The 22097-nt window shown below is 38.3% G+C and overlaps 1 protein-coding gene and 1 long non-coding RNA gene across 2 annotated transcripts; both read left to right on the forward strand.

The window, feature by feature from the left end:
- The first annotated feature begins 7123 nt into the window (after window positions 1-7123).
- On the forward strand, window positions 7124-21632 carry LOC144980381 (uncharacterized). Its single transcript, XR_013646894.1, has 3 exons — window positions 7124-7566; window positions 8093-8169; window positions 21042-21632. It is a non-coding gene; the product is annotated as an uncharacterized LOC144980381 (long non-coding RNA).
- On the forward strand, window positions 11603-21044 carry LOC144980380 (uncharacterized). The gene is made up of 5 exons (XM_078928081.1): window positions 11603-11737; window positions 14934-15765; window positions 16215-16492; window positions 16773-16860; window positions 17275-21044. The coding sequence occupies exons 2-5, from the start codon at window positions 14935-14937 to the stop codon at window positions 17434-17436; spliced, it is 1359 nt and encodes a 452-aa protein (XP_078784207.1). The 5' UTR covers window positions 11603-11737; window position 14934; the 3' UTR covers window positions 17437-21044.
- Window positions 21633-22097: the final 465 nt, after the last annotated feature.

Below are 22097 nucleotides of genomic sequence, written 5' to 3' on the forward strand. Positions count from 1 at the left end.
GTTTTCAGGAAAGACCGAGAAGATAGGTATGGTGGGGTGCTGGTTGCAACAACAACGAACCTCTCAGTATTAAAGCTTGACATTCAAACAAAATCAGAATCTGTGATCGTAAATATCAAAACAGAACAAGGCCTACTCACTGTGGGCGCTATGTATAGAACACCTTCAAACTCAACTATGGAACAAATGACTGAGATAACACGCTGTATTGATAGCCTAGACCCGAAAAATGTACTCTGGTTAAGCGGAGACCTGAACCTACCTGATATCAATTGGGAACAAGAAAAAATAACCAGTTACCAATATCCTTCATTTATAAACCAAGCATTTATTAACAAATTGCAAGATTTTGGACTGAGTCAAATAAACAAAAATCCAACAAGGGGTACAAATATCCTCGACTTATTTATCACAAATCGACCAAATTTAATTGTCAAGTGTAAAACCATTCCAGGCATTAGTGACCATGACATTCTCGTCACGGAAAGCACTATCAAAGCAAACAAAATCATAAAAAAATCACACCCTATTACTATTTGGAAAAAGGCCAATATCGCCGAAATGCGGACAGAAACACGTCTTTTTAGTGAAAACATAATTAATCAACATCTAGAAAGCACTGAGGATGTTTGGACTGCCATCAACGACCACCTAAACAAAATGATGACCAAACATGTACCAACGAAGAAAAGCTCAAGGAAATTTCACCAACCATGGATAAACACCACCGTCAAACGATTATCTAGACGGAAACAAAAGACATGGAGCAGAGCGAGAAAGTCCAACAGTAAGAAAGACTGGTACAATTATGCCCGACTGAAAAAAGAAACACAAAAAGAGAGTAGAAAGGCCTATCATAATCATGTTAAGGAACTTGTTAGTGAAGACTCAAACAAAAAGCTCTGGAAATTTATAAAAAGTAGGAGGTGCGATTCGGTTGGTATAGCGCCCCTTGAGCATGATCGTGTATTATACTCTGATGCAAAGGAAAAAGCAGACATACTTAATAACCAATTCTGCTCTGTTTTTGCTTCAAAAGCTCATACCAAAATTACCACTCAACAACTACAAGGCGAAGAAAACGATTCCAACACTATGGCCGAAATCAATGTGACAGTAGAGGGCGTTTCCAAACTCCTCGCCACTCTAGATCCAAAGAAAGCATGTGGCCCAGACAAAATACCATCCCGTCTCTTAAAGATATTGAGTAACGAATTTGCACCTGCCCTCACACATTTGTTCAAACTCTCTCTTGAAACGGGAGACATACCAATTGTTTGGAAGCACGCTCTTGTCCAACCCATCTACAAGAAAGGTGATAGAAGCAGGGCTCAAAACTACCGTCCAATTTCATTAACCTGCATTTGCTGCAAACTGTTGGAGCATATAGTGAGATCCTCAATAACTGAATATCTCGAAACTAACAGTATTTTTTGTGATGAACAGCACGGATTTAGGAAGCACCACTCATGTCAAACTCAACTTCTATCATTAACACATGATCTGTCAGCTGCTATTGATAAAGGTGGTCAAATTGATCTAGTACTACTGGACTTTGCCAAGGCCTTCGACAAGGTCCCTCACCATCGGTTAATCCAGAAATTGTATGACGTTGGTATCAGGAACAAAACCTTACAATGGATTGCAACTTTTCTGGACAATCGCACCCAACAAGTTCTTGTCGACGGCGAGACTTCCACTATCGGGATGGTGACATCGGGCGTACCTCAGGGCTCAGTCCTTGGGCCCGTCCTATTTTTAGTGTACATAAACGATCTTCCACGAGGTATAAGGTCAAAAGTGCGCCTCTTTGCTGACGACACAGCATTATACAATCAGATAAAAACAACAGACGACTGCAAAACACTAAATGACGATCTAGCTAAATTACAAGACTGGGAAACAATAAATCAAATGGAATTTAACGTATCAAAGTGCAATGTTCTAACCATCACAAATAAGAAAGCACCTATAACATTTGAATACCAACTTCATGGTCAAAACCTGGAACATGTAAAGACAGCAAAATACCTTGGCATCGAGTTTGCTAAAAACCTCAAATGGAATGACCACATATGTCACCTGGCTTCAAAGGCAAATCAAACAAGCGCTTACATCACCCGCAATTTAAAAAGATGCCCAATCACAACTCAAACCCTTGCTTTTAAAACTATTGTTAGACCAATTTTGGAGTATGGCAGCTCAATTTGGGACCCATATACAAAGAAAAACATCGACACCTTAGAAAACATCCAAAGAAAAACAGCAAGACGCATCACAAACACATTCGATCCTTTCTCAAGTGCGTCTGAAATATCTCAACGGATTGGCCTTGAACCTCTGGAAAAGAGAAGAAAGATAGATAAACTTAAATTGTTCCACAAGATCTACTACAAAAATTCGTGCCTTAAACTTCCAAACGACATCAAAGATATCGGCACAAGAAATACGAGGGGACACACAGCAAGAGTAACCATCCCAACATCAAAAACAGACGCCCACATGTATTCGTTTTTCCCTTCCACTGCCCGACTATGGAATAGCCTCCCAGCTGAAGTGGCTGAAAACGGTTGCCAACATGCCTTCACGCGATTGCTGGAGTTCACAACGTGACTTTTTAATCTATGTGGTTTTAGTATTATGTGCAGAGTTTTAGCAAGTTTAAAATGTAAAACACTACAAACTGTGGAGTGATCCTCGACAATATTGGAGGTTTCCACAAGACGAAGAAGAAGAAGAAATAGTCTATATTATATTCAAATTATAAATCATGACGAGATAGCAAGTTAAGCTTTGTATAGAAATAAGCGTACACAAAACTTTATTTGAGATGGACTAAAAATACAACAACGAGAGAGAGAGAGAGAGAGAGAGAGAGAGAGAGGGGGGGGGGAAGAGAGAGAAGAGAGAGAGAGAGAGGAGAGAGAGAGAGAGAGAGAGAGAGAGAGAGAGAGAGAGAGAGAGAGAGAGAGAGAGAGAGACCTTTGGGGATTTTGTTTCTTTTTAACAGTAGTGGGCAGTTTGATAGTCAACACTGAACTTTGATGAGTAACAACAAACATAGTTTTGTGGAAAAGAAGCACCTCAATGTGATGGTGGTGATGGTAGTAGTAGTAGTAGTAGTAGTAGTAGTAGTAGTAGTAGTAGTAGTAGTAGTAGTAGTAGTAGTAGTAGTAGTAGTAGTAGTATTGTTAAATAGGAAATGATGAAGATAGTTGTGATAATTTTATAGTGAGCAAAACAATTTATAACGGGAAAAAAAGTTGCAGAGGGAAGGGGGTAGGTCATACAATGAAAAAGATATTATGTTTGGGAGATAATAAAAGACTGGGGAAGGGACAAATGATGATGGTGATGACAATGATGATAATGATATGTGGTGTCAATGATGATTGCATCTTACCTTAAATGCGGTCTTAAACAAGCAACAGTGGCGATGTTTTAGTTGGTTACATTGATGTTGATGATAATTTGGCTACTTTTCTTGTTGCTTTACTCTTATTCTCTGATGGAAATGCTAGGCAGTGTCTCTTAAAAATATATTGGCTAATCTCATTAGGGGTTGCTTCTTGGGAACGAAGTTGAGGTTGAACGTGTCCGGAAATTCTTGCCAAACTTTGATAAGCCTATTCCTGCACATGTTCTCGGGAGTTTTTGTAAAAAAATGTAAGCAAGATTCACGAAATCATAAAACGGAGGAGATGAATATTTAAGACCACCCCTGTCTAAACCTTCGAGATAAACTCTTACATCTTGCTCATAATCACACGACTGCCCTCTCAATTCCTCGTGTTTCATTGCGATATAACCACCTATGTATAAAAGAGTAAGTTTCTCGTCGTGGCTCACAGAACATTTTAAATCATAAATTTCATCCAAGAGCGTTGATTCATTGTCAGTTAAGGGCTTATCACAAAGTTCACATTGATGCTGAGGAATGTCATCATCATAATTTTCACAAGATTGGAGCATCAATTTTGCTTTGTCAATGTGATGTGTGGCAAAAATCTCTTGTGTTGTGATGAAATAGTTTCCACCAGCTGACATTCTAAAATGACTAAAATGCCGCTCCAAATCATCCTGGTTAAAAAATCCCAGGCAAACATAGCTATGCTTATAAGAAGCATCGGTCTCTAATAAAAACTTTGACAGACCTGCTAAAGCATAGCAAGTCCATGACAGAGCTGACGCTGTGTCTTTCGTCAATGATTTGATGCGTGGTGTCTCTTGTGGTTTAGGAAGAATTTCAAAATTTGCCCATTTAAGGAGCAGATCATAACCTTGACAGAAGAGACTGTCTATCACGCATCTGTCAGGGTCCTTGTTCCGTATTGACTGGTATTTGGTTTTACAGTTAAGGAGCTTCCATAATTGCACAACCTTTTCAATGAAAAGAGCTGTACATTGCCATGATATAGAAGAGAGTTCAGATGACCTAAGTGCATTTATAGTTTGGTCACAAAAGATATTGAGAACTAAGTTAACTTTTTGTTTCTCCATACTTGAGGGTATCACTGTTGATTGATTTAACTTGGACAATTTGATAATTGCCGAGTCCTCGTGTTTATTTAATTCAACTAAATCTTTCCAGCAAGCAAGCCTAGTTTCATCTTCGTGCACAAAAGACAACGTCCTCATTTTTTCCGTAATCCAATTATTTCTTATATTCTTGATAAGGTAAACAGGATCTTATATGAGGAACAAAGGAGTACTGCCCTGTCCTGGTGAATCCACTATCCATGGTGTGTCCTGACATGGAGCATTGAATAGTCTGAAACAAGACTGATTGACCCTGTTATTGTCGGTGATCAGCGCAATAACAGATGCACCACACGCTTCAAGAGTTTGAATAACACTAGAGATGCACCGATAGGCGAACTCTGCATTAAGAGAATGGCATGGAACTAGCGAGACTAAAAACTTTTTCCTCGTAAATAAACATTTCACCATAATACAAAATAATGTTCTTGCAAGCTTTCCATGCTGATCTTGAGCTTTACCGAATACCCTTCCTAAAATGTAAATAAATTGTAATAATAAGTTGTATCAAAAAATGAAAGGTCATACTTTTAAATATTACCTGTCTGATCACACCAGATTCAATTTGTATATGCCTGTAACCACAATATTCTATTCTTAAACCGATTCTATACATGAGCATTGGGCATCCCAGCAATAGGCACTGTAACATAATTACTGTATTATGAAAAGATATTAGATAAATATGGTTTAATGAGATTTACAAGAAAGTTAAAGTATGACCTTTATTTCAAGATTTACTGTAAACCTGATTGCAATGATTCTGAAATATTTGTCACTTTAATATTCAAAGCTCCTTCTCGTTTTATCTGATACTTCCTTAATGTCTTAAACAGAATTTTTGAATTATGCCATATTAATATTAAATTATGTCATCAACATTTCAATACTCTACCATTTTATTTTACACTTTTAGATAGGTAAATGTAACCCTGTGACGGACACAATGGCCAGGGTGAATCTATGAAAATGTATTACATATAAATAGTCAAATGGTTATTTATTGTGTTATATTTACTTAATTATTTATTTGTTTATCGTTTCAATTCGGAAAAGTAAGCCCTTGTACTATTCACTAAATATTTATTAATTTAATTAATACATTTTTTTACAACACCAAAAATGTGCATCACTCATGGAGCTGGTATTCCTCATAAATAAACATTACCTCTGTACGTTAATGAAGCTTTGACATAAACTTCATCTCCAATTATAATGCAAGCCCTGCTCCTTTCTTCTTTAGAGTTAAAAAAAAGACGAAAAAAGTTTGACATCATCAATGTTCTTTGCTGATCTCGTTACTCTTTGAAGTGTTGTAATTGATGGAAGTTGAAGTACCTCTCTCAATTGAGAATACTGATGTCTTGAAACGGCATACCATGAAAATGCTTTGCATAAATCATCCATTGCATATATCCTTTTGTTTTTGGAAGGTTCATCAGATATATTTGTCTCTCAATAAATTTGAATTTGTCATCCTGGGTGTCAATAGATGAGCAAATGAAATTAACTAGCTCCTGGAATTGTGACCAGCATTTGATTTCTTTACAAATAGCAGGGTGCTTTACTTTTTTTTACACCTGCGTATGCTTCATAAATAATTCCCTTTATGTTTCCGTGTTTGTCTACACCCAAGGAAGTAAAATGAATTGAAAATGCATAAATAGGCCCATCTCTCGATTCACTAAGGAAAGAAAAGTTATCGTCTTTTCCCCAAATTAAAGTACCTGAGTAATTTTCTAATTTTTTTCTGCAAATCGTCAGGAAATGTAGAGGATTTTAATATGTCTTTCAGACGAAATTCTTTCAATTGTTGATCCTCATCAGGAACCCTAGATGCAGCGGTTGATTTTGTTGTTGTTCTACCTTTTGATTGAGGGACACCAGTACACGATGATGGTGGGTCAGGGAAATATGTGGGAGGGTCAGCTGGTACCATAAATTTTCCTGCTTTCTTCATTTTTGAATCCGGAAAATATTTAGCGCACAATCCCGTATATTTGGTAACTTGATCAACAGATAATTGGTCAGGCATGGCTTGAACCCATTTCAACTTTTCATTAATATCAAGAGGAAAACTGTACACTGGAATTTTTTCTGTCGCACTAGCATAGCCCGACTTGCAGCCATACGTGCTGCATTTCTTTCCCATGATGATGGAATTCTAAGTCAAGTAGTGATTTAGAAAAATGAATAAATAATCCGATAAAGAAATAGTAAACTAAATTCCTGAATGTCAACAATGATAATCACATTTCCACTTAATTAAAAACATAAAATTTTAAAAATCCAGCAAATTGAATGAAGCGAGAGAAAAAGCAGTTGTGACCAGTGAAGTCGGAACAAAGAATGAAAATTTGATTGCAGACTTCACACGGCACTACCTAGTTACGCATTCAATTTCCCCGCTCTGTGTAACTAACACAACGAAACAAAGAATGGCGAAAATTTTATTACTGACTACACACGGTACCTAATCACGCATTCAATTTCCCCGCCTTGTGTAACGAATACGATAGCCTTAACCCCTAAGGTCAATCATCCTCGTGCTTCGGCCAGTATTATAGTAGGGCTATGGACAAGATCCTTTTACTTAATACAATTCAATTTAGTGTGGTCTGTAGTTGTTTGCCTAATATTAGAATGCACAGAATTTGAATTTTTATTGACTTTAAATATTGAAAACAACATGCCTTTGGCTTTCCATTTGTGCCATTCAGCTTTTGACCTAGTCCCTGATTTGAGTACCACGTCACAAATTTAAGTTCTTCGAGAAAACTCTCGACTTACTTTCTTATTCTTCTAACGTACTGAACTGTAACACCTTTGTCTCAGTTGGAGAAAATATTGCAATTTTTAACTTAATATTTAGGTGTTTATGTTATGATCTTTTATATTATTCCGTGTTTTTCAGCTTCCATCATATCACCCTGAGGAAAGTTGGCTAATTTATTACTTTTGTGTCTATGAATGCAAGCAGGGCAAAAAGCGATTGACTTCAAGCAAAGGAGTTCGCCCTAACCAGAGGTAGGAGGTTGTTTTTGGACGGGGGCAGGAGGTGTTTTTTTACTTTTACATATTTAAAAAAAATGAAAATATTATATGCACACGGTTATAATATTTCAGAATAACTCGGAAGTAAATTATCACCATCAGCTTTTCTATATTGATTGCCAAGACAATTTTAATAAAGCAATCAAACTAATTCTGTATTTTAAAACATCCAGAGGAAGAGGCAATGTGTGCCTATCTGCAGCTTATTTACAGTCTTCAGTGGGCGGGCTGCACGATGTAATGCAGCAAGACAATAGTTCAACTATTACCAGAACAGTTTTAAAAAGTGAAAGACTTGATTTGTTCATTGTATCTGATTGCGCTGGATTAATATTATTATTGAATATCTTATTAAGATTTATTTTCAATTGCTCTATAATCTGCATGTCGAAATCCTTCACAATTGAGTTATGCAAGTGACAACGCTATTAATATCTTATCATACTATGTTGTGGATAATTTTATTATTTTGTAATAAAAAGTTTTTCTTACCATGCAGGACTCTGAAATTAATACTGGCTTCTGAGGGTTACAGGGGCTAATCACCACCATGAAAATCACCCATGTGATAAATTGGTAAGACTCATTCATTTTATACTTATTTTCCATCGACATTTTGTCCCTGCAGTTTTTCGCTGCCGAAAATTTTACACTTGACAGCAATTAATCGCAAATTCTATTTTAGTCGCAATTAGACTCAATTTTTTAAGGGGCGGTTTGGGTCTAATTTTGAGAAAACTTCGTCAAAAAATCGATTTTGAGATTTTGGTGGAAAACGATATTTTATTATCTTAGGAATAATGTAATCGAAGTGCATTTCCTCAAAATATATTATAAAGGTACAAAAAACACGATAGAAAAGGGTATATGCAGTCAGAAAATTGTGAAAAATAGAAAGGGGGTGTAAAACTTCGGTAACTTTGGGCCTTGACAACGTCATGTTTTACCACTGTAGTCATACCAAGTTATATATCGTTGGAAAGCTAAAAGCAAGTTCTTTCGATATCAATTGAATTCAATGTGCTGATTTCATGACTTTTTGACTCAAGGCCAGGGCCTTCTAAAAATAGTATCGGGCCTGTCCAATCGAATTGCGCGAGTTCTCTGCTGGGCTTAAAATTTAAAACCCCGCGACCTATTTGATTGTCAACAAAGTTTGTGTGTACACATTACACACCACAGTTACGCTGGATTACCTGTTGATACAATGAATTTATCGCGTCGTTTGTTATTATTTCTGTTCATGGATATATATTCATTGTGATTGCCAATCCCACCATGATGTTTGTTGTGTGTATCTTTTAAAATCTAAGTTAGCAATTGAAAAATAACTTAAAGGTAATTTAAAAACTATAGTGTCATCTGCCGTCGAGCGAAACCTTGAACTGTTGCCTTGAGTCAAAACAAAACCAGATGATCTTGTACTTGTACACATAAAAATGAAATTGTCATTGATAGTCTATTCAGTGATGCCAAAACTCCGGTTTCACCTGAAAAAACTCTGGTCTGGAGCAAAAAATTCCGGGTTCCGGGCAACTGCCGTCAAATTCCGGTGAGGTCAAATTCTTCCAAGGACACCCCCCCCCATTCCAACCACCACATCATCATCACTGCCACTAGAATTATAACCATCATCACTACCACTACTACTGCAACCACCACCACATCATCATCATCACTACCACTACCACAACTACCATCACTATTACAACCACCACCACCACATCATCATCACTACTACAACCACCACCACCACATCATCATCACTACCTCTACTACTACAACCACGACACCACATTATCACTACCACTACTACTACCCCACCACCAACACCACATCATCACTACCACCACTACTACAACAACCACCACCACTACATCATCATCACTGCAACTACCACTACTATTACAACCACCACTAGCACATCATCATCACTACCACTACTACTACAACCACCACCACCACATCATCACTACCACTACTACTACAACCACCACCACCACATCATCATTACCACTACTACTATAAGCACCACCACCACATCATCATTACAACTACTACTACAACCACTACCACCACATCATTACTAACACTACTAATACAAGCACTACCACCACATCATTACCACTACTACTACAACCACCACCACCACATCATCACTACCACTACTACTACCCCACCACTACTACTACCCCACCACCGCCACATCATCATCACTACCACTACTACTACAATCACCACCACCACATAATCATCACTACCACTACTACTACAACTACCACCACCACTACATCATCATCACTGCAACTACCACTACTATTACAACCACCACTAGCACATCATCATCACTACCACTACTACTACAACCACCACCACCACATCATCACTACCACTACTACTACAACCACCACCACCACATCATTACCAATACTACTACAACCACTAACACCATATCATTACTAACACTACTACTACAACCACTACCACAACATCATCACTACCACTACTACTACAACCACCACATCATCATCACTACCACTAATACTACTACAACAGCTACCACATCATCATCACTACCACCACTACTACAACCACCACCTCATCTTCATCACTACCACCACCACCACATCATCATCACTACCACTGCTACTACAACCACCACCACCACCACATCATCATTACTACCACTACTAATACAACAACAACCACTATCAGATCTTCATCATCACTACCACTATTTCTACAACCACCAACACCACATCATCCTCACTACCACCAGTACTACAATCTCTACCATTTGATTTTGGTGCTTTACTTCATTTGAAATAAGGAAACTTTGGGATTGTATTTGGCAATGTTTTTATGTATCATAGTATAATTCTAATCAGTTATCTATTTAGAACTATACAATATGTAAACACAATGCCAAATACCATTCCAATTCCTTTTTCTTGTGTGCGGAAATTCCTCTTTCGGCATTGAAATTCCTAAGAGTGGTGTCTGAAACTCCTGTGAGCCAAATTTAAAATTGGCGTCTCTGTCTATTTATCTTAATTCTTTAAAAAAGCTCACCTCTCAATCAACATCAACATCATCTTGCTAGAAATTGTAAGTTACCATATTTAACACCATCAATACAATTCTCCTTCTCATCTCCTCCTTTTCATCAACCTCCATCCCCTTCACCTCATCACCATCATCATGATCATCATCATGATCATCATCATCATCATCATCATCATCATCATCATCATCATCATCAGATACCCCCCTCCAAAATTCTAACCATTCATTTAATCACGGTATTTATCAAAGTTGCATCATACATTTTTTCATCATCAAATTAATCGGCAATGACTGTATTACCGTTATAAAGTGAAAATATTGAAATTTCACTTGCCTCCTTACTTCCCCCGCCTCCTCCTCCTCCCCCCCCCACCCCCTCTTCTTCTTTCCATTTGATTTCTTTTTAGGTCCGGCATAACTAAATGAAAGATAGAGGGGGAGATGAACTATAAAAGACTGCGAAGAGAGAGAGAGAGAGAGAGAGAAGAGAGAGAGAGAGAGAGAGAGAGAGAGAGAGAGAGAGAAACGAACAATTACTAAACGATTATATATAATATATATATATATATATATATATATATATATATTATATATATATATATAGAAGAGAGAGAGAGAGAGAGAGAGAGAGAGAGAGAGAGAGAGAGAGAGAGATGGAGATGGGCGAACAACTAATAGACACGAGAGAGAGAGAGAGAGTTGGTTCGAGCGGTCGTCTGTGCGCAGAACTAAGCCCAGCAGAGAAAGTGGGTCATGCGCGGTGGCTCTGCCTATCTCTTTTGGTCGCCTCGCTCAAGGCCCTTTACAATGGGAGATCTTTCTACTAAATCAAGCCATTTTATTGGCTGCTAAATATAAACGTGCCACGATTGGCCACACAGCACATTCCTATGGGGTTGCCCAGTGACTTTCACCCACAATGCAACACGAAATGTAAAAATCTGTGATAAACAACGCTTTGCCCCGATGACGCTTCCTTCAGCCGATGCGCCTTTTATGAACTTGTTATCGCTCGTCTACAGTTTCCATCAACATTTTTATTTATATAAACTTTGGATCAACGATTTGCTAGCTCAAGGTGAGTGTTACACTTTTTTTTAGTGTTTACCAAGCCGGTAGCACGAAGTTCTCTTCGCTTCGGCAGGTTGACGTAGAGTTGAAGTTGAACTGGTGTCGATGACAACAAATCCAAAAGCTTTGGTTTCGATAAGACGATTGGAAGTTTTAAAATTATATTTGATTGAAGGCCCTACGTTCTATGAAAAAGGAATAATGATTAAGCAGTATATAGATTGCTGTCAGTCTCAGATAAATTCTGCATTCAATATCGCTCTCCCTGTACCTACCTTTCTCAGTGATGCCAAAACTCCGGTTTCACCGGAAAAAACTCCGATCTGGAGCAAAAAATTCCGGGCTCCAGGCAACTTCCGTCAAATTCCGGTGAGGTCAGTTTGTTCCCAAGGATCCCCCTCCAACCACCACATCATCATCATTACCACTAGTATTACAACATCATCACCACCACTACTACTGCAACCACCACCACATCATCATCACTACCACTACTACTACTGCAACCACCACCACCACATCATCATCATACCACAACTACTACTTCAGCAACCACCACACATCATCATCATCACTAACAGTACACACCATCAACATTACCACCACCACGACCACATCATCATCACAACCACTACTACTACTACCACCACCACCATCATCATCACTACCACTACTACTACACCACCACCTCCACATCATCATCACTACCACTACTACTACACCACCACTCACATCATCATCATACTATACTAACACACCTCCACATCATCACATACTACTACAACCACCACACCACATCATTACCACTACTACTACACCACAACCACATCATCACTACCTACTACTACAACCACCACACCACATCATCATACCGTACTACTATACAACCACCACCACCACATCATCACTACCACTACTACTACAACTACCACCACCACATCATCCCTACCACTAATACTACTACAACCACCACCACCACCACATCATCATCACTACCACTAATATTACTACAACCACCACCACATCATCATAATCACTACCATTACTACTACAAGTACCACCACCACGTCATCTTCATCACTACCACCTACTACTACCCAACCACCAACCACATCATCATCATCACTACCACTGCTACTACAACCACCACATCATCATCACCACTCACTATACTACTACTATACTACTACTGCCACTACTACTACTACCACTACTACTACTACTGCTACTACTACTACAACCACTACTACTACTACTACTACTACTACTACTACCACATCATCATTGCCGCTACTGCTACAACCACCACCACCGCCACCACATCATCACTACCACTACTACTACACCACCACCTCCACATCATCACCACTACTACTTCAACCACCAGTATCACATCATCATGACGACCTTACTACTATGACCACCACCACATCATCATCACCACTACTACTACTACAACCACCACCACATCATCATTACCACCACTACTACTACTACAACCACCACCACCGCATCACTACCACTACTACTGCAACCACCACAACCACATCATCATTACCGCTACTACTACAACCACCACCACCACATCATCACTACCACTACTACTACAACCACCACCACATCATCACTACCACTAATACTACTATAACCACCACCACATCATCATCATCACTACCACTACTACTACAAGTACCACCACCACATCATCATCACCACTACTACTACTACAACCACCACATCATCAATACCACTACTACTACAACCACCACCACCACCACCACATCATCACTACCACTACTACTACAACCACCACAACCACATCATCATTACCGCTACTACTACAACCACCACCACCACATCATCACTACCACTACTACTACAACCACCACCACATCATCATCACTACCACTAATACTACTATAACCACCACCACATCATCATCATCACTACCACTACTACTACAAGTACCACCACCACGTCATCTTCATCACTACCACCACTACTACTACCACAACCACCACCACCACATCATCATCATCACTACCACTGCTACTACAACCACCACATCATCATCATCACCACTACTACTACTACTACTACTACTACTACTACTACTACTACTACTACTACTACTACTACTACTACTACTACTACTACTACTACTACTACTACTACTACTACAATATAACAACAACCACTACAGCATCATCATCATCACTACCACTACTACTACAACCACTAGCACCACATCATCATCACGACCAGTACTACTACAACCACCACCACCACATTATCATCACTACCACGACTACTACAACAACCACCACTACCACATCATCATCACTACCATTTGTACTACAACCACCATCACCATCACATCAACATCACTACCACCACTACTACAACCACCACCACCATATCATCATCACTACCACTACATCTACATTAACCACTATCACATCTTCATCATCTCTACCACTATTACTACAGCCACTAACACCACATCATCCTCACTACCATCAGTACTACAATCTCTACCATTAGGTTATGACGCTTTACTTCATTTGAAATAAGGAAACTTTGCGGGATTGTAATTTGCAATGTGTTTATGTATCATAATATAATTGTAATCAGTTATCTATTTAGAGCTATACAATATGTAAACACAATGCCAAATACCATTCGAATTCCTCTTTTTTTTTTGTGCGTGGAAATTCCTCTTTCGGCATTGAAATTCCTACGAGTGGTGGCTGAAACTCCTGTGAGCCAAATTTAAAGTTGGCGTCTCTGCTTTCTCTTCTCTTTCGCTGCATCGAAGAATGCCCCCCCCCCTTCTCTCTCTCTCTCTCTCTCTCTCTCTCTCTCTCTCTTCTCTCTCTCTCTCTCTCTCTCTCTCTCTCTCCCCCATCTATCTATCTCTATCTATCTATCGATCGATCGATCTGTCTATCTCACTGTGTATATGTGTGTGTAAGTATGTCTAACTATATTTTCGCAAAGATAAATGAGAATAAGTGAACATTTTTTATCAGGTTTTGAATAATTTTATTATTATGATTGGACTTAGATACATGTATTCTGGATTTTCATTGCAAATTATAATTTCCGAATAGAAAGGAATTAAATGTTAATTAGTTGTGCACTCATTTCAATGAGCATAATCATTGATATTGATTTTTTTTTGTTTTTTTTGTTGTTGTCAGAATGGCACGTAAAGCTAGATCCAGCCAAGGCAGAAGAAGCACTCATTGGAGCGTGAAGCTAAAAGCAGCAAAAGCAAGATCTACATTAAATTATGATTCACAACCAACATTACAACAACCTACATCTCCACCACCATCACCATCCACACCCTCACCATCTACATCATCAGCAACTTCACAAACACCTGCTTCATCAACAAATGTCACAGCCTCTGCAAAAGAATTTGGATTTTGCAAAAAGGAAGCAAAGCCAACTTTGCAACATAACGAGTCTTTCACAACCACAATAGTTCATCTGGAAACATTGCAGCCTCTATTTGAAAATGTAAGATGTGCTGAATGTCAGGGACATGTCACCCTCAAGCAGGACAGCTCATTGTCAAAAGGCCTTGCTGTCCACCTTATGGTCATTTGCCTTGATTGTGGCATTACGTGTGGGAGCACTCTAACATCCAGAATGGTGACGTCGCAGGCTCCAGAGGTGAATAGATCACTTGTGACGTCATCATTAACAATTGGAATTGGCCATCGACAACTTTCAAAGATGTGCAAAGTTATTGGGATGCCGTCGCTGAATACCAAAACATACCATGCTATTCAAGACATAGTGCATCTCCTCGCTTTGAGGACGATTGAGTCAACCTGCTTAGAGGCGAGATCCATTGTCAAGGAATTGTATGACGCAGATGAGAATGGAATACGGAATATTATCGTCAGCTTTGATGGGACCTGGCATAAACGGGGTCACACCTCTCTGCATGGGGCAGCTGCTGTAATCTGTTCCGGGTCTGGCCTCATCCTTGACACTCATGTCATGTCCCTGTATTGTCAGGTAATTATTTGATTATTCTATGTTATTCTTTGCCATGTGATGTACACAATTTGTATAATTTTCACTCCTGTATATAATAATTTCCAGTAGAATTTAAACAAAAATATTTTTAAAAACCCTGAGCATGTATGTTTTGCAATATCAACTGAAAGTGCTTTACAAGGAGCAATACTTAACATGTAGGATAAGACATAATGCATGTTCTCATTTTACACCTGAGTATGATGAAAGAATGCAAGTAAAGAGCCTTTCTAGTGGACTCAACTATGTACCACCTAGAGCAGGACTCAAACCCCTATCCAACTGATCTGAAGGCGAGGGTCATACCAGAAGACTACGCAGTCACACAAATATGAAGCTAAATGATAAAATAAGTCATATGCATTTTATATAATGAAAAGTCATGGATAAGCTTCATGCTAACCCTAATGTCTTTTTGATTCCTTTAGATATGTGTGACCAAGAAAAGTCAGATGGATGAGGAGGACTTTGAGCAATGGTTGGAGGCTCATGAAATCGAATGCCAAAAAAATTACGAGGGATCCTCTGGTGGCATGGAGGTTGAAGCTGCCAAGATTTTGTGGTCAAGGTCCCTGAAACATGGACTTTGCTACACCACCATGATTGGCGATGGTGATTGTAAAACTTACAATACACTCACTACCTTGGCTCCTTATGGCGACATTCCAATTTCAAAAGCGGAATGTGTCAACCATGTTGCTAAGCGGTTTGTTTCATTTTCTTTTTCTTTATAGTTGTTTTAAAACTAACTTGTTGCGCCAAAAATATCCTCACAGTATTTACAAAACTAAAAAATAAACCCAATATTTTTCAAAACTTTTGAAAGCAAAAAGAGTCTAATAGTCTGCCTAAGTAACAAAAAATATTTTTTAATTTCAGTCTTGTGACGTTATTGTAGTAGAGATCTATCCAATCAAAGAAGTTAAGAAAAATGTTGATGTACGGTATAAATAAATGTTGTTTATTTTCTCTTTCAATGATGACAGACTTGGCACACGCTTACGGAATGTCGTAAATGAGGAAAAGAAGAGGGGAGTTACACTTGGTGGCAGAGGCGAAGGGACCCTCACTCAGGTGAGCATTCTAGTCTATAAATTTTACCTTTCATGGTAATTGAAGTGCAGGGCAATTGCTTCAGGATTGAACATATAAGTAAGAACAAAATTATATAAATGTTTGATTTTAAGTTTTGAAATTGGTAAATGAGGAAAAGAAGAGGAGCAGTACACTTGGTGACAGAGGCGAAGGGACTCTTACTCAGGTGAGCATTCTGATCTATAAAAGTTACCTATCACGGTATTTGAAGTGCAGAGCAATTGCTTCAAGATTGAACCTATAAGTAAGAGCAAAATTATATAAATGTTAGATGCTAAGTTTTGAAATTTTATAGTCACTAATGATCAAAGCCAATAAATCAAATCGTCTACCAGATCAATATTATAATTCTTCCCCCCACCCTTTCCCAACCTTGTTTCTTTCTAATTACAGGAAAAAATTGGGCGGCTTCAAGGCTATTATACCAAAGCCATACGAAGCAACAACACTTCCGTTCCTGCCATGAGAGCGGCCATTTGGGCCACATTCCATCACTGCATAAGCACAGATGATGAACCACGACATCACTCGTGTCCAGGAGGCCCTACAAGTTAGTGCTTTTTCAAGCGAGCTCAGGCCGAAGGAAAGAAGCCCCAATCTCATCTGACTCACCTCTCCTCATATCTCAATCCTACTGTCGCCCAGTATGTAGAGAAAGTGGACCAGCACTTGACGGATAAGGACCTCCTTTTGCGATGCCTCCTTGGGAAGACTCAGAACGCTAATGAGAGCTTTCATTCTCAGCTGTGGTTCCGCTGTCCAAAGCACATATTTGTTTCACGGAACGGGGTTGAGGTGGCTACTGTCCTTGCTGTTGGGGAATGGAATAAAGGCTCCATAGCATGTGTAACATGGGTCTTGAGGTGACTTCCTCAACTATCAGATCTGGTCAGAGGCGTGACCAGCGTCGCCTGAAATTGGCCGACATAGCAACAGATGCCGTTGCCAAAAAGCGGAAGGAGGTCCAGCGTGAGGCGAAAGCTAGAGAAGCTGAGAGGGTGGCAGAGGAGGAGGAGAGGAATGGGGGGGGGGGGCTTCCTATAAGTCTGGGGCCTTCTAAATTTATTATATGTGTTCAAATGAATGAATGTCGTCTGTGTATGTGAGTACCATTATTTTCAATTTTTTTACCGAATAATTTTGCGAAAAGTATAAGTGTTGTAATAATTTTAAAGTCATAAATATTAAAAGCATGCCTATTAACCATACTGTATTATTGTAGCCCATAAAATTATGAACATTTTGATGTGTCATATGCCCATGTTTTGTTTATAAATTTTATCTGATTCCACAAAGAAAACTTATTTTGTTATTTTCTCAATATGTCATTTTTTTAGGGGTATGGGAAACTGTGGCAGACGTTTCTCAGAATCTATTCAATGAAATTGTCTAAAAATTTGTACAGTTATCACATAGATAATGTATTGTGTCACCATAGAGAGCTTTTTTGATAAAGGTTGTGTATTTTGACTTATAATCCAAATTATACATTTTTTTGGTCAATTTGTCGGAAAATTTTGGATTCGCAGATTTTTCCAAGTTCGTAATGTTCTAATAAAAATTCTAAAAGCTAAATAAAAAAAACTCTCTATGGTGACACACTATGCTATAATGATGATAAGCTGGAAGACTATGGAGGTTATTCTTTCATTAGTTTTTGTGGAACGTTCACCACAAGATTGTTATACTTTTTGATGCGAGACCCCCGAATTAGCCCGCAAAGTCGGCAGCAACGCAGATAGTGCATTTTTTTCACCAAAAATGTTGTTTTTTATCCCATAATGATAATACAGAATGATTAAAACCACCAAATATAGGTTATTAATTTTTTTTTTAAAAAGACCCAAACCGCCCCTTAAATAGATATGTAATATTTTTTCTTTTCTTGTTACTTTATATTTTCAGTACTTAATTGTCCCTCCCCCTCCCTCTATTGAGTGTAATATATAGTAATAGATTAGTTAGATAAATGCACTATTGACAACAGGACCAAATGTTTAAAGGACAACAGCCATTCCAACTCATATTTTATTACGATACATTCAAGGTGGCGCACTGAGATGGAGAGATGATGACCAGCTTGTGACAAAATTGACTGTTCCAGAATTTGTAATTTTTTTGTTTTCCCTTTCCATGTTGCTCCCTGTCTTTGTTATGGATTAAGATTGCTCATTTTTTTCCTGGTCCTTGCGGGGGTCTTTAGTTGTAGACCTGTAAATTCTCAGTCAATTAACTGAAATCAGTCAATTTGTCAAATTCAAATATTTAAAAAAGGAAAGAAAGAAAGAAAGAAATAAAAAAAAGAAAGAATTCACAAATCGTGGTCGAATGACCGTAAAATAATTAAGAGTGTTCCACAGCGCTACGCATAGCTCATGGGGACCGTTTATATTAACGATGTATATATTGCCAAGACAAAGCGACGCTTTTTATAAAAGGCGTGTCTGAACACTTCCCTGGGTATTTTCACACATCCTTCGTTAAATTATTTTTTCACTTTCCAATCCGTCGTGATCCCAACTGTAGCCAATTTCACTGTTTCATCTAAGCCAAAATTGACCACATTTACCCTTCGAGTCTCAAAACTATGATAAAGTAAATTGCGAATGCCGCAAGTCCGTTATGTGGACATCTTCAAATTGAAAGGTAGGATAGATTGATACAAGCACGTTTCGATTGCCTCACGTTGTAAACAAACTGGTTGACCGTTTCTTCACTGATTGAGTACCTGATCATAAGGAACAATGGTAAGTAGCCTAATTAATTCCCGTGCAAATCAGGACGTTTTCTGGCATTGTTTTGCTCAAGCCCAAGCGAGCTTGCTGTTTTGTGGCGATTTACCTTCATTTCGATTCTTTGAATTTTTCCGCTACGCCTGCCGAAGTTTCTTCTTGATAATTCACTTCTACTTAATAATTCAGTGTATTGGCCTGAAGTCATATTTATTTAAGTTTTTTTTCTCTGTCATTTACTGATTGAAAATCAAGTTTGCTCATTGCTACATTATTCTAATATTCTGACAATGGCTGAGCTGTTCGTGGATCGCAATTCAGACTTGTCGAGCATCGATAAAGATGTGAGTCCCCTGAGGAATAAATTCAATTCGTCATGGCTAGAAGTTAAAGATGATAATGGTGATTATTTTTCTATGTCAAAAAAATTCCAGAGGCAGGAATATGACTTCGATGAAATCATCTTTACCTATATGTATGACATGCTTATTTAGCATTCCTTCTACATCAAATTATGGCAGTCGTACTTCCAGTAAGAAATAACACCCACTATTTTGATATATTGTATTTATCACTCTCCTCTCCAATGATGCCCTTATTTTTTAAAAAAATAATTGAATCTTCAGTTTGTCGAAGAGTTTCAGTCAATTTTTATAGAGCTCATTTACAGGTCTATAGTTGGGAGGCAGACAGTCAAATAGGTACAGTACCTTTCTTCTTGCGATGATTTTTTATACTGTAAATCATCTCTCTGTTATGTACTGTTATAGTTATAGGTTTTGAATATTATTGCATTATGTAAATGTTTTAGCAGGATCCTTTGCTTGTGTCTCGGTGAGACTTTGAGGTAATGTCAAAATTGGTACATCTTTGAGGTGCTCGTGAAATCTACTGTTCCCTATTTATTGAATCAGTCACCATATCATCATCCTTTTTATAGTGTTGTAAGCGCTATTAAGTCCTGTAAGACAATATAAGCAGATCTAGGTGGGGGTAATTTTTTGGTTCCAGATAAGGAATTTTAAGATTTGATGGTTGTCCATAGACTTTTCAAAATAAAATTTGACTTTGACTTTGAGTATGATGCAGTTATAAGTGCTTGATTTCTGAGGACTAATTATAAACGGTGACCACTCTATTGCGTTTTTGTATGCCATGAAAATGTTATAAAGACAATGAAGCGACGTTTTTTGGGAATTCTGCAGTCATTCATCCTTGAATTTGATGAGCGCCTGTTGCATTTTAGTTCATTCAAGTATTTTAGAGTGACAAACACAACTCGTGCATTATGGGTTTATATGCAAATTTTTGTCTTTAAATTGTCAATAAAAATAAAATGCTTTTTTTTGTTTTGTTAGCTGGCAGGTCTGAATTGAATGCTATTGCATACAATTTTGTACTTTTAATCTTTTTTCTTTTTACATTTAGCCATCCTCACTTTATCCGGAGAATCGCCTGCCCCTCGTGAATGAGACAGTGAAGGCTATGGCTAAAACAAAGGTGTCCACAACCCAACTTAGGCAATACATTCAATCAAGCCAAGGATAAAATGTATTGCCTAAAGATGTCGAAGATTTGCAGCGGAGATTGTTCAAGACTGATATTGACAGGACGGACGGTGAGACGGTACAGGAATTACTGAGAGAGATAGAGGAGGAAGGAGTTGTAACAAAGTTCAGTGTGAATGAGGATGGTGGTTTTGAGTATTTGTTTTAAGTAACGGGAAGAATGAGGCGTGATTTGAGTGTTTTTTGTGGTTTGTTATGGATGCAACATACAAAGTAAATCGATATTTGTAGCCACTTGTGAATGTTATGTGCATAGATGATGAGGGTCATGGTTATCCTGTGTTACATGGTTTTGTCAGGAATGAGAGTGGTATGAAATTGTGAACCATCTGTGTTTTTTATTGACAAGGACTTTGCAGAGATTGCAGCAGTTCGTGAAACCTTTCCTACATCTTTTATCAAAATCTGTGCGTTCCATGCATCAACTGCTGTGAAGCGAGCATTGCAGAATCAAGGCTTGTCCTCAGAGCTAGTTGATGCATTTTAAAACAATTTTAAAGACCAGTGTGACCCTAGATCTGTGGAAAGATTTCACGAACTGTGTGAAACTATTCGACATGACGCACCTGACAGGACAGTACAATACTTTCACTTTCAGACTAACTGGTGAGACAAAGCTGACATGTGGGCAAACCATACAACTTTGGATTTGCAGACATTACATCTGACAACGACTAACCATGTTGAGTGTTACCACAGTAAAATAAAACGGACTCTACACTCACAGACTCGACTATCTGACAGCATAAAGACCCTACTGACTTATGACTTTGATCTTGTCCACACAAAAGACATGCACTCACACATCCAAAGCGTTTCCTACCACTACAATGTCCGACATGGAGACAGAAATTTAGATGACATTTGTAATACACTCACATCTTTTGCCAGCGAAATTGTCAAAGAGCAATATCAC

This window comes from Berghia stephanieae, chromosome 9 (assembly GCF_034508935.2).
Source record: "Berghia stephanieae isolate SIO BIC M18660-M18661 chromosome 9, UCSD_Bste_1.3, whole genome shotgun sequence".
Classification (NCBI taxonomy): domain Eukaryota; kingdom Metazoa; phylum Mollusca; class Gastropoda; order Nudibranchia; family Aeolidiidae; genus Berghia; species Berghia stephanieae.

Bases quoted from the DNA above. Each gene is read 5' to 3' on its own strand.
- LOC144980380 (XM_078928081.1), top strand. From the start codon at position 14,935: ATGGCACGTAAAGCTAGATCCAGCCAAGGCAGAAGAAGCACTCATTGG. The intron at 16,493-16,772 runs GTTTGTTTCATT...CAATGATGACAG, and splicing joins GTCAACCATGTTGCTAAGCG to ACTTGGCACACGCTTACGGA. The intron at 16,861-17,274 runs GTGAGCATTCTA...TTCTAATTACAG, and splicing joins GCGAAGGGACCCTCACTCAG to GAAAAAATTGGGCGGCTTCA.